This window comes from Eurosta solidaginis, chromosome 5, assembly GCF_040869045.1.
Source record: "Eurosta solidaginis isolate ZX-2024a chromosome 5, ASM4086904v1, whole genome shotgun sequence".
Taxonomy (NCBI): Eukaryota; Metazoa; Arthropoda; class Insecta; order Diptera; family Tephritidae; genus Eurosta; species Eurosta solidaginis.
This window is the reverse complement of record NC_090323.1, coordinates 22,824,913-22,838,770: the sequence shown is the minus strand read 5'-3', so window position 1 is coordinate 22,838,770 and position 13,858 is coordinate 22,824,913. Positions and strand designations below refer to the sequence as shown.

Sequence of the window (13,858 nt, the reverse complement as noted above, 5' to 3'; positions counted from 1 at the left end):
ATTGCCATTGTGCTATTGAAAAGGCGGCTGTATGTTTGTTTCTTGGACAAGCTGAGATATTGTTGATGTTGAGCACATCCCAGACCGACTAATCCATCAGACCATAACATGGTTACGAGAAGTGGGACCTCAAGAGCTTCGAGGAGCGTCGAAAATTTATTCGACGTTCGTTTGAGCTTAGCGACATTTTTTCACCATTTTTCATTTACACAGATACTACTACAAAAAATGTTGCGTTTGTATACGAAGCTCTGCTAGCTTTGTGCATCACTGCTTTAGATCGACTGAGTCCAACGTACAAAGCCTAGAAAAAACTTAGCTCATGAAATTTAGCTAAATTGTATATTACAAACTTTTTTGAAAAAAATTCTATTGTATTAACTTTGTCTAATTCCTAATAGTACGAATTTTGTCCAAACTTTAACCGAATTTGCTTCTCTTTCAGTCACAACACAGAGAAGGTTATTTATTTTCTACTCCTGGATCGCAAACGAAGGCGTCCCGCCTTAGAAGATGATGAAGAAATCGCTCAAAAATCACGTAGTGAATTGGATGCAGTGGATCCGCCCAGAAAACGACTGGATACTTGCCGTATAAATGGAACGAATTCACCCAGCTATGGACAAATATCGGAGGGGTCGCCGTTAACACCACGACGGCAAGCATTCAAGTAAGTAGAGAAGTTTCAATGTAGTAGTGCATAGCTCGATGTTGATTATACAAAACCGGTCTGTTGTTTTTTTTAGTAATTTAAGAAAATATTTTCTTTACGAGAAAGAGGCATAACTTTTAACAATTTGTTTTTATATATTTCTTGCATGTCTGCGCTTCATTCATTAACGCTGCTGCTGTTGCTCCCACGTCACACACACACATACAAACACACATGCTTACACTCAACCGCTGGTTCCTACTTCAAAATATTAAATCATCTTGCTATTGGTTATGGCTTTAATGCGCTCATTCCTTACAAAATCCAATACCAAAAAAAATCTTCAAATGAATTACAGCTTCCGGTCCTATAGCAGTTCGCGTAATCATCAACGTCGTTCACCCACATCGGTTTCTTCGGTGCGTTCATCATCATATCACAGTCCTACGCGTTGTAATTCGCCCATTAACTCGGCGCAACAACAAGTCAACGCAATATCACGTCCATCCTCGCCAGCAGCAACGTCCGCCGGACATTCTTCACGTCACTCCACCTATTCGAGTGAGTGTCGTGAACGTTCCGCATCGGTGCAACATCATCCGCCTGTGAGTCGTACACCGTCGCATTCGTCACAAAGCGGTGTTGAAGGTATTATTAGTGGTGGTGGCGGTGCTGGTACTGGAAGTAGTGGTGGTGGTGTTGCTAATACAGGTAGTGGCGATAGAAATGAAAGAACTACTAGCACTGGTAGTGCTGGTAATGATGTTGTGGTGGCAGTGCGTGAGGCTCGAGAAGCGCGTGAACGCAGAGATTCCCGTAGTGAACGTCAAGCGTGCATACAGTCAAGCTGTATCGCTGTGCCCGGTAGTCCAGGTGGTGGTGGCAGTAGTAGTTCAACAGTGCATCATCGTGCCAATTCGGGACCAACTATAGCGATTAGCATGTTTCATGATCCAGAAGCGAATAGTGGTAAGAAATCTTTGAAATCAAATTGTAGAAATGAAAATAGTTTTACCTTGGAAACAAATTTATTGAGAACTAACTAAAGTTGGCGATTCGAAAAATTGTTACGCATGTGCATTTGCTTCATAGAGCTTTAGATCGAGCTTTTTGTGAGCCGATTCTTGGGCCAAGTTTTAGGAAATAGTTGATGATAGGGAAAATATTATTCAAGGTTTTATACACTGAAGAAATGTAAGAACACGTTTGCTCCAGAACTCCTACAAGTACGTTTCAAAAGCTCAACTTAGACATTTTATTGTATTTTACCAATGTAGTACGCTAAAGCTTCAAGAATTTGAGAGTTTGACTCTTAAGTGAAAGCTTTTTGAAAGCACAACTTAAAAAATTTATTATATATTACCACATTCTTAAAAGATTGATCGAAAATATCGAAGATGAGCTTATGGAAAGCTTCCATTTAATATCCGAATGTAACGAAAAACTATTTGGACAATTAAAAGAAAATGTTCATGTTAAGCTTTTGAAAGGCTTTTATCTAAAACATGAGTAAAACAGAAATGCATTTAAAATCGCACACTAGATGGCGCTGGTCCGAACTTTCCAGCTTAAGTTTCGTGCAATTATTTAGTATAATGAAACAAAGGCAAATCTAGTTTTTTTCCCTTTATATGAAGTCGCTTTCATGTTTGTCCCCTCATTTCCATACGAATTTTTGACCCACGGAAGTCTTTTTCGGTAACTTCCCGTTGAGGTAGACACTTGATACTTAGAGCATAGTTCACATCTGGGAGACATTACAATGCAAGTGAACAAAAAAATCCGGCGCACGGATCGAGATATACAGAAAAATTATTTTAAAATGGAAAATTTGCGATCAACTTTTAACTAACTTCTCGGTGATCCAGAGACTTGAAACTTAGCACATAGATTGCGAGTCGATGGCACTACAATTCGTTGAAAACAAATTGCCGCCAGGTTGCAGACGAATCGAGATAAACGAAAATCCCTGAAAAAATGTAGGTAACCTTGCGATCGATTTTTAGGTAACTTCCCGGTGAGCTAGAAACCTGAAACTTGGGTCGTGAATCAGAACCCGGTTGCAATGCAATATTTGGTCAAAAAATTCGCTAGGTGGCGCATGGATCGAGATATTATGATAATTAGTTTTGATTTGGGAATCTTTCAATCCATTTTAACTAACTTCCCGGTTACCTAGAGAGATGAAACTTGGCACTTAGTTAGAGAAAACAAATTTCCGCTAGGTGGCGCCATAGTCAAGGTAACTGCAAATCCTTGAAAAACGAGGGGAATCTTGCAATCGCTTTTTAAGTAACTTCCCGGTGAGCTAGAGACTTGAAACTTGGGCCGTGAGTCAAAACCCAAAATTCCAAATGCCTTTTTGTAGGTAGCACTAAAAAAGTGAAAATAAAAAGATGATAAAAAAATGTAAGGACTACCTTTATATAAATGCACTAAAAAATAGAAGGCAATTTTTCCTTTAATACAGACATAATCTCGTTGAATTTTGACTAAAAAACTTTAACAATAGCTCTTGTAAAAGAATTTTGGGATTTAAAATTATAAAGGAGCGCGTGCTTAAATTTTAAATAATCAATTAGTTAATCCCCAGAACATGGTTTGCCTTAAATTGAAATCCCAAATAGTTTATAGTTTGAAATCCCAAAATTCTTTTACAAGAGCTATTGTTAAAGTTTTTTTAGTCAAAATTCAACAATATCATGTCTGTATTAAAGGAAAAATTGCCTTCTATTTTTGGTCCATTTATATAAAGGTAGTCCTTAAAATTTTGTTATCATCTTTTTATTACGAGCTACTATTTCCTAAAAGTTGTTTCTTTTGAAAAACTAATCCATTTAAAACAAAAAAGCTTTGCTCAGCTGAAAATAATCTTCCTTTTTTTCGTTTTTATAACAGTAAACTTTTAAATTTCTTGTTCGAAATGAGTTAAATATAAGACGGTTTAATTTTTAATAACAGCGTCATCTGGTGTAATTAAACCGGTATTTTTTTTTTTTTTTTTTTAATTTTTCGCACGAAATTAAAAAGGCTTTATTTCAAGAAGAATGAAAGCCACGAAAGCTTACGTAGATATTATCACGCCAGTTGCTAAGTAATTTTCAGTCAAAGCTGCGATTTTAAAAATGAATTTTGTTAATTTTAATTACGTGCTCTTAAAATTTTTAAAGAAATACATTACATACGTTTCTCTCTCGTTTTTCAGTTTTGAATCCTACAACACCACCGCTCATGAACAACAGCTCGCCAGTCATGTCCGGTTCGCCATGCAATGCGCCCGGTGGACAACTTTGGAAGACACGCTTAACAAATATTAAAAATAGCTTTTTGGGTAGTCCACGTTTTCATCGAAGAAAGTTACAAGGTAAGCTTCATGTAATAACATACCTATCCATTTATAACTTAACTAAAATTTTCATTATTTTAGTATCCGCAGATGAGGTACATTTAACGCCAGAATCCTCGCCTGAGCTCACAAAACGTTCTTGGTTTGGTAATCTCATAACAACGGAAAAGGACGAAACATTTACGATTTTAGTGAAAGGCAAACCCATAGCGACTGTTAAAGCACATCTGATACATGCTTTTTTGTCGGTGAGTATGAAAAGCTGTAGTCAGATCGAAAGCTCTAAGATGAAGCTTTCACTTCTGTGGTCATAAATATAAGTAACATTAAAAATTGCTCGCATTTCCTTTTCAGATGGCTGAGCTTTCACATAGCGTAGTGTCACCCACATCCTTCCGTGTAGAATATAAACGTAATAGCAATGGACCTGTGATGTTTCAGCGGCATGTCAAATTTCAGGTAAGTAACGTCAAATTTCTAGCTGTACGTGAGTAAAGCTTCCGAGTTTAAAATTTTTTTTTCTTTTAATTTCAGGTGGACATTAGTGCAATATGTAAACAGGGTGATATATCGGATATGTTGTTTGCTCTGACATTCACCTTACTGTCAGGTACGTACTTATTAGATGTTTATTTATGAAAGCTCGTTTCGTTTGTACAGTTTTATGAACAAATAAACTTCCACAAAGTATCATAGACATACATTCACTAGCATGATGTGAGTTTGAGCTCACCCCACTTTTAAGCCCTTCAAACAATCCCATGTCGTTTCTTCTAGAAATGTAGGAGCACCATACAGAACCTACGGGGCTCGATTTTTGGAGCAGGAGCAGGTCCACGGAAAAGTCTCTGCAATAGATGTTGAAACAATATAAAGAGCTCCCATAAGAACAAACAGTTTGTTAACGTCTCCCTATTTCAATTTTAAACACATGAGTGCTGATTTGAGCACAACGAGTTTGAATTGGAAGTCTTTTCAGTCATCGAAGGGCCGCTTAACAATCTCATGACTGAGGTTATAAATAGAAAAGCTTTAGTAGTTGAGGGTGTTGTGGTAGGATTCAGCAACAAACTCCTGTCCGACAAATAAGTCGCAGCGAAAGGGGGAAGGTTTTCAATACCGAGAAGAATTTGCAAAGGTATGCCACAAGTCAGGGCTCTGTCTCCTCCATATACTGTGAGTTGTAGGAAAGGAACATCTGACGATCATCGAGGCCAGAGGCTGCGAGTGGTTGGCTACACAAGTGACCTGGCAATTCCGTTCTGCGATAAAATTGTTTGTATGCGACTTCCTCTATTTTGGGAATACTGGTACTGATAGGAATAAATATTTCCTGGAAAATTAATACGACCTATAGTAATAGAAAAGCTTCGGTCATCTTTTCCTGCATACGTAACATAGCTAAGGGGAGTGGCCTCTACATGGGGGGCTCAGCTAAACCGATACACTTTTGTGGGGTTTTCGTCAGGTGGGAAGCACCGGAGACGGTTCGCATTACCCAAAGGCTGGTCCCTGAACAACAGTCAGCGCTCCTTGCTAACAGCAGCGCTCTAAATGCTGAAGGACATTTGAAGATTGAAGTGGCTGCCGCGAGAGCAGGTATAGGCCAGTGACATTAGGCCCATTGAGATGAAACCCCTACACGTTTATTTTCTCGAGAAAGAAATGAGATGGAAGGCTCATTTGGGCAAGTGGACTGTTGGCCCGTTCAAAGATGGACCGTAGTTGAAAGACAAATTTGTTGTGAGATTTTCTATCAGGAGCTGGAATTAAACAACAATTTCCAACTTATGGATCATTGTGATGACTCGCAAACGGAAGTCGCTGAATTTAACATTTACTAGGCAGCGAAGCCTCCGTCAAGGCACTAAGTTCAACAGTGGTATGATCGAGGCTGGTCTCAGAATGCCTCACCTTGCTTTAGATTGTCTCGCAATATTTTATCTTGCAATATTGATCTGCGTCCAGGGATGTAGCAAAATCCTGAAAAACGATCCCGCGAATATTTAAGCTAGAGCGGTCACTGGTGCACTGGACATTGCGGTCTGTGCGGAGTACGAAATTTCCCTGGCAAACAGTAGTCGGCTCTTGTACAGATGGGCCTTGGTGGTGGACACTACCTTCTGTTTGGTAACAAGCATCTTCTAGCAGAAGTGCATGGATGGCGACCTCCCGAACACATTGATTTTCCTAACGATCATTCATCTCTATTGATGTTGGTTATAACAATGTTAAATGGGAGTCCACGCGGCGCTTTTCAACATACTGAAAACCTATTTCCGAGGATGATGAGGAGCATCCATCCGGTAATTACATGATTACCTATTCAGATTTTTCCAGAACAAATCGAAAGAAATCCGGTCTCGGTACACACGTATCTCCAAAAAACGTATGCCAGATCGCGCACAGCCGTATGCCTAAATATGTATTAACTTTTGTCCTCCTTCTCCAACTTTTATATCTAAAAAATAACTGAGCGATGCCTGCTAAAGCCTTAAGCACACGAGGGAATACTGAAACTCTTAAAAAAGATAGCTCATCTCGTTAATCTAAAACACATTTTTTCTCTTCTGCAGGTAACATACGCCGTTTCCGTCGCATCTGTGAACACATACAATCCCAAGTTTGTTCAAAGCGTTTTCCCGGACCGAGTAGTCCACCGACAGTGGCCACTGTTACGCAAGCCGTATCGGAGAGTTCGTCGTGTGGTTCGGTGTCTAGTGAACGTTTATCCTATAAACGTCAAGTAAGTTACAAATATTAAAGGTACTTTTTATAAATTAATATAACTTCAATCGTGTATTTCATTATTTAGCAAATTGAAAATGAAATTGAAAATGACTCGATATTTGTTTTCAAATCGGGCAATGGTCGTCGGGCATCAACTACAAATAATAACAATGCACCGCCGGTAGATCTTGTGCCCAGTAGTCCAATAGCAGTGCGCTCAAAGTAAGTAAAAGGGGTGTTACCAGAGAGAAAGAGAATAGCGGAGAAAAAATATTGATGCAAAGTAGGGTTATCCCTTTCTTTAAAATTGTTTTTTTTTTTTTTTTTTTTTTTTGTAAAAACACTCCCAACTCTCTCTATCTCTCTTTCTTAGCTCTCGTTTGCTCCTGATTTATAATATTTCAAGAGTACAAATATTAATTTGTGTTATCTTTTCTTTTAATTTTTTCAGTTCCGAAACTGAGCAGCACGAACGCAATCGTGATTTGCAGAGTGATCGTCAGGCGGCAACAATGTCAGGGAGTGCAATAGCATGAGAATTATTTCTCTGATTTAGTTACATTTTTATATAAAAGTAATTTTGTTCAAAAAAACACAAAAAAAAAGAAACAATAAAACTAACGATACTACAGTCTTACAATTACGAGTTACTTAACAATAGTATTATTTAATAAATTTAAATACAACTTAAATCGACACTTAATTAGATTCAAATTATGTATGTGATAATAACAGAATTGGTAGTGAGGAAAAAGCTTTGAATTTTTTGCTATACAAATTAAGATTAAGCTTATTTGGTTCTTTTTTTCATGCAGTTTTTCAACTTTTCATGTGTTGTGCTTTCAGAGCTTTTTTAGCTTTTTATTATTTTTACAAAACTGATGGTTTGAATTAATAAGTTGTGGAGCTTTCATGCTATGAAGCTTTCAAGCTTATATAGCTTCATAATTTGGAAATTTTAAACTGCTTTCTTTAAAAAATGTAGAAACGGAAACTTTTGCGAAAGGTGAAATTTCACAAACAAAAACGGCAAATGAGCTTTCACCATCCAGTTTTCGAAGCTTTCAAACAAAGGGCAGAATGTGTTTAAACTGCCATCATTGTAGCGGTGTGGGAAATATATGCACATGTATGTAAAATGTCTACAAAAAAGTTGTTACTACTATGGGCCATAAATAGCGAAGTTTTCAGACATTGAAATTTATGAGACAAAGTTCAAGTTAAAAAGCTCTTTCAAAGCTTTCAAGAATTTTCAACATAAACAGAGAGGGCAACAACATTACTTCTCCACAAAATATGAAATGGGTTTTCTTACCTACTCCTTATTAATAGGGATAAGTTTTACCGTTGAATGCTTCCGAATCAACCAACTTTTTCTTTTTAGACTTCACATCGGTAAAAGCTTTCCTAATTTCCAAAAACCAAAGCTGCTCAAATTTGTGTTTAAAATATTATTTTTAATTTATCCTCTAACCACATACAAAACACACATTGTTGCCGCCGCGCTGATATTTTATGTTAAGCAGAATTTCACTTAATACAAAAGCACACTGCGTAAGAAAATCAATAGTTGCTGTAATGTTACTTAAAGCTTCATGCATTAGAATAAGTTTGAAATTTTCAAACTATTGGAAAGTGAAAAAAACAAATCACAAAATTTAAAAAGCATGAATTGACTAATCTACACTGAAAAGCTCCATAGAGGAAAAAGCTGCATAGAAACGAAAGTTTGTAATTATATATATATATATATATATGAAAGCATAGTATTAAATGAAATGAAATTTAGATTGCTAACTAGTTTAAATTAAAAAAAATTATAAAGTTATATAAAATAAATAAACAAATATATGCAGTATTTTTTGACGAAAGTGAATGGTTTGTAAAGCTTTATATAAGCGCATTAAAATGGTAAAGGTAGTCGGCAAAATTTGCTTCCTTTTCTGCTTGCGCATTGGTACGAGTTTTCAAAAATTTATATAACGAATCCCTATTAACCATAACTGTAAACTAATTATTTGTAATCATTATGATTAGGGTTGCGTCTTCATTTGTTTAATAAAGTTAGCTGAATAAATATTTGCTCAATTAATCAATCTAATTCAATTTTAATGTTTAAAAATCAATGCTTGCATTTTTTAATTCTTTATAGTCTATGCATTTTTTAAAAATAATTAGTTGATGAATAACGTTTATTAATTCATTCAAATAAATATCTTTTTGATTAATCCAAAAAGATCGTTCTCGATTATACAGAAAATTTAAATAATTAATCGATTATTTTGCAAATTAATATATCGAATCTGTGGTTAATAGGGTAAGCTGGAATTGGGATAGCTCAAAATTTTAAATTACGTTGTTGTGATTTATCACATATTTCGAGTAACAAACTGATCGTAGAGCCTTTAATAAAGACTTGTCATAATCAAGTTACCATTTAATAACTAAAGCTCATTGCTTTCACATTTTAAAAGATTTATACTCTATGTATTTTCTTAAAATAATTTATTAACCATTCAAAGTTATTAATTCAATTAAATTTCTTTTAAATAAATTAATCTTAACACAACGTTATCGATTATTCATAAATTTAAAAAATAATCTAATTTTTAATTGACTAGGGATGTGATTACACAATTATTTTGCTATTTGATGAATGGAATGTAAGATTAATTGCGTAAACTTAGATAGATTTAAACTTAAATACAAAAGCTTAATGTTGAAAAACTGGAAAAGAGATTAATCCAACATTTTTATTAAACAAATAATCGCGCCTCCCTTATGAAGACCTCCAACGTACAGTGTCATAAGTAATTTTTGAGTTATTGTGTTTATAAAGAATAATTAGTCAATTAACAATTAATTACCTTTATTTCAATATGATCTAATAACAACTTTAATTATTTTTAATAAATGTATTTATGTATATTATTATAACTTTTTTTTTTTTTTTTTTTTTTGATGAACATAAATCGTTTATTTTTAACTTACACTTGCATGTATAATATCAAAAATAACTTTGTTTTAACTTTTTAATTATTATTTTTTTTTTATGAAAAATTGCTTTGTTAGTTAATTCAATGATTACTTAAATTTATTTTCAATTAATTCAAAATATTTGAATTACCAAATAATATAAAACATATTTGCGCGTTTAGTTAAATCATTTTCAGTTCGTTTAAAATATTTGAATTGCCGAATAGATAATATCTTTGATTTAAAATATTGACTTTCGTACTTAATATAATCAATTGATTAACCCATTTTTTATAAATTTTTTTTTTCTTTCTAATTGTAAAATTGTTTAGTTTATTTAACGATTATTCGAATTGATTTGCAATTATTAAAAAAAAAACTTCATTTTGAATTTCATTGTTAATATAATACATTTTTTATTAATTAAATTTATGTTTCTTTTTAACGTGCAGAGCAAGTCAAGGAGAGACAGGGCTTAACAGTTTAAAATCATTTAATCATTAATTTTTCTTATTAATCAAAAAGACTGATTAATCATATTTTCGCCATTATCCTTTAAGATTACTGCTTAGTCCAAAATAACTAATTGAAGACTTCGCGCACTAAAGTTAAGAAATCTTCAATAAATAATTTTTATGACTGTGAGATTGGTAAAAAAATGCATAAATAGACATAAATTTTCTTTTTAATCAAATTAATTATGTTTCGATTTACAAAAGTGTAATTAAAATGTAAGTTAATCAGCTGATTAATTGTATTTGTTTTCATTAAAAAATAAGATTACACAATTTTTTCTCTGATTAATGTTGAAGTTAATCAACTGATTAATTTGTGATTAGTTAAATTATCCATTTTCGATTCGTAATCATATTTAGTTAATTTATTAGTGTCACATCCTGAAGTTTGTTATATTTCCTTTTCGAACATGCAGCAAATCCTACAATTCACTTTATGCGAAAATATGACTGACTAATCAATTTGCCTTGTGATTATCAAAAAAAAAGGAAAATTATATTGATTATTTTTTTTTTAATATAAAATCAACATAACTCAAGCAATTGACTAACTGGAAAAGCCGTTAATCAAACCTTTAAATAATTAATTAATTAAGCAGCCCTCATAATGATTACAATTAAACTGGGATTACAAATAAGTTACCTTATAAGTTTATATGTTCAATAATTTCTCGTAGCTTTATATAATAAAAAGACAAATGAACAATTTAACCAGCTCCACCGAAAACAGTGCACGATTTTTTTTTGCCTTCTTGCCTATAATTTATGAAGTCCACATTTGATGTAATTAAGAAAAGTATATGCAGTAAATTTTCTATCATAAAAGTCAATCATTATAAACTGGTAAATAAAATTCCCGACTAAGCGCAGTTGCACGAATACCAACCCCACAAATAAAATAAATATAACCGTCCAAAACTAAAATAAATAAAAATTCAATTTGTATTGCAAAAGTATTATTATGTTTTTTGTAAAAGTGTACATTTAAAATTTTTGATTCAAACTAGGCATGATAAAACTAAGAAAAATAATAAGGCATTGCATTAGCGAGGAAAATTGATATTATGTGTAAAAAGGAATTAGAACTTCTCTTGACACTTGAAACCGAAAAATAATTCAAAATGTTTTCATGGTATTACAAAGAAACAAATCAGTTTTCTAAAACGTCCAAACGAATATATGCGGAGGGAAGAAATTCACATTTGGACTATTCTCTTGAAACACATTCTCACTTTTCTCAAATTTATTTCTACTTTCTATAAGAAAGGCTTGATAAATGAAATGGACTGTTTAGTATTGAACTGATTCATATTTGTAACTAAAACCGAGATTATTTACTAAATGCAAAATAACGGATAGCCAATAATGTAGTTAAGAAACTGTTGAGCTAGTAAAAAATTATATTCTTAACAATAGCAAAATACAAACTATGAATATCAAGTCGATTTGTCATATATGTACTAATCTCTCAATGAGTTTCTTCCACCAGAGAGCCCACTTTAAGAAGCAAACGCTCTGCTTGCTTTTGGGTATACTGAGACCATTGTCCTTTCTCCGGTTCTTTGCTGGCTCATATCTACGGTTTTACGGAGATTTTGGATATTGTTTTTGTGTTTCTCTCCTCTGCTATCATCCATTTTTCCTTCTATAAATACAAATTTGTAAGCTGGCATTCGAGGTTGTGATACTCTCATAGCAATGTTTGTTAAATTTTCTAGTTATTTGTACGAAGAACCTCTTTAGTAGTATTTTTAGTTACTGTCATCTGATAAAACAGGTTCCTACTCGGGCGCCTCTTCTGAAATAAACTACAGTAATTTGTTTGCCAAGATCAACCTACACACACTCTTTAGTACTATAAGAGCGGGTTGGTTGAGAAGAGAGGTGATGATCCCAATGAAAGGTGTAGTTAGCATCTAAAAACACAGTTGAGCAATACGTACATATGGTGCGGTACACAGTTTACCAAAAATTGTGGGATATGGGTGCATATAACTTGGTATGGTAAATCGCCTGGTTGTTAATTGATCTAAAGGCTGCCTTGGCATAGTATTACTGAAACACTCATAGCAAATCCTATGGATATAATCAATTCTTTGCCGTCAGATATGTATTTGGTATATGCCGGTACTAGCACCTTTTTGCACTAGTTCGCATGGCTAGGGGGTTTTTTAGGCTGACTGAGGCAGTCGCTTCTTTGTAGCGGTTGCTTATGGCAATTTTAAAAGCGAAAATCATACTGAAATATGCAAAGAGTGATTACATCTACTAAAACCTGAGAAACCACCTATCCAAGTGTAGTAGTATAGTAGGACATATCTCATTGTATAAGCTGTTATGCTTTCTTCTTCAGTTACGTCGCTGCCATTTCGGATTTGTGTTGCTTTTCTTTAGCTGTAAATAGAAGCAACAATTTAAAAACAATTTGAGGACCAATTCTTTAATATTTTTCCTTCTGTTTTCAGAACTTGTGCGGTACTCTTTTAGAAAGTGTTTGCGATAATTTCAAAACAGTCAACTAAAGTTCAAAATGGCTTCGCTACGGTTTTTGATATTAGTTCCGGATCACTTTGAAAATATTTTATAATAATAATAGCTCGGCAATATACCTCGTACTAATTTCCGGGATGGGACCTACATGTTTTATATCGGCCCCGATAGGCGTCTACAAGGCAGATCAAGTTTCGCTGAGAAGCTTCTCATGGTAGTTAAACACTCGGTGTTGTGTGAGGGTGTGAAGATAACGTGCTTTCCTATCACACTGAAGGTCCTTGTTTCAATTCCCCTTGGTGCCGTTATAATATGAGTTCGGTTTATCTGCTCAATAACTTTGACACAGTGTATATATCAGTTTGCTTGATTGTGGGGTTGTTTTCGAGTTAATTTGGTAGTTATTTCCCATTTTTTGTTTTGTGAATATCAATTGTCACTTGTGATTGGTTCGCTTTATACGGTTCCAAAAACTTTATACGGTTTCAAGAACTCTTCTAGTACCATTTGATTACTTTTGTCGCCATTATATTGGGACCATTACGGGGCCTTTTTGGAAAATATTGCGAGTTAATTTCAATCTTATATATTTTTGAAGGACAACTCGATTTTTCTATTTTCCTAGATAAGTTTTATGGCCTTTTTCTCTGATTTAAAGTTCATGTCACATTTAATAAACATTGAATAAACATTTCCAAAACGTTAAAGCAAAAAAATGCCACAACATTAATCTCACCGAACAAAGGACATTACCAATTTATACATATGAAAAAGTTATTAAATCATCAAAATCATAAAAAGCATACACCATACAAATTCTCATCATAGTATGTTTATGTAACAAAATTATTGTATCAACAAAAAACTTAATTTGCATTTATCATATATATATATGTACATACATACATTTTTACCTGCAATCATGTGCAAATGCATTCACTGTTCATAGAAAATTACATAAAAATATACAAACATGCTTACTTACATATACAGATACCTATTCATATGTAACATGTAATTAAAAAAATATTTTTGTATTTACTCTATATTTACATAAAATCATTACATATTGTGCTTTCGTGCTAATAACTCATAAATACATTTACAGCAGCGAACTCGAAAATAGTAGCGGCACTTTTTATAAAATTT

The 13,858-nt window shown here is 33.7% G+C and overlaps 1 protein-coding gene and 1 long non-coding RNA gene across 7 annotated transcripts in view; one reads left to right on the top strand and one right to left on the bottom strand.

Annotated features, from left to right (window-relative positions):
* The window catches only part of sff (sugar-free frosting), a 122,571-nt gene extending 114,200 nt beyond the window's left edge, over window positions 1–8,371 (top strand). For all 6 annotated transcript variants that reach the window (XM_067788243.1, XM_067788246.1, XM_067788245.1 and 3 more), the window contains 9 exons: window positions 446–670; window positions 1,011–1,621; window positions 3,858–4,016; window positions 4,080–4,246; window positions 4,353–4,457; window positions 4,533–4,608; window positions 6,575–6,744; window positions 6,814–6,950; window positions 7,180–8,371. In XM_067788243.1, the coding sequence (XP_067644344.1) occupies window positions 446–670; window positions 1,011–1,621; window positions 3,858–4,016; window positions 4,080–4,246; window positions 4,353–4,457; window positions 4,533–4,608; window positions 6,575–6,744; window positions 6,814–6,950; window positions 7,180–7,264 (1,735 nt within the window). In that variant the 3' untranslated portion in view covers window positions 7,265–8,371. The remainder of the gene's footprint in view (window positions 1–445; window positions 671–1,010; window positions 1,622–3,857; window positions 4,017–4,079; window positions 4,247–4,352; window positions 4,458–4,532; window positions 4,609–6,574; window positions 6,745–6,813; window positions 6,951–7,179) is intronic.
* LOC137252482 (uncharacterized) overlaps window positions 1–13,858 on the bottom strand; it is a 613,814-nt gene that overhangs the window by 253,646 nt on the left and 346,310 nt on the right. The gene's annotated exons all lie outside the window — the stretch shown is intronic.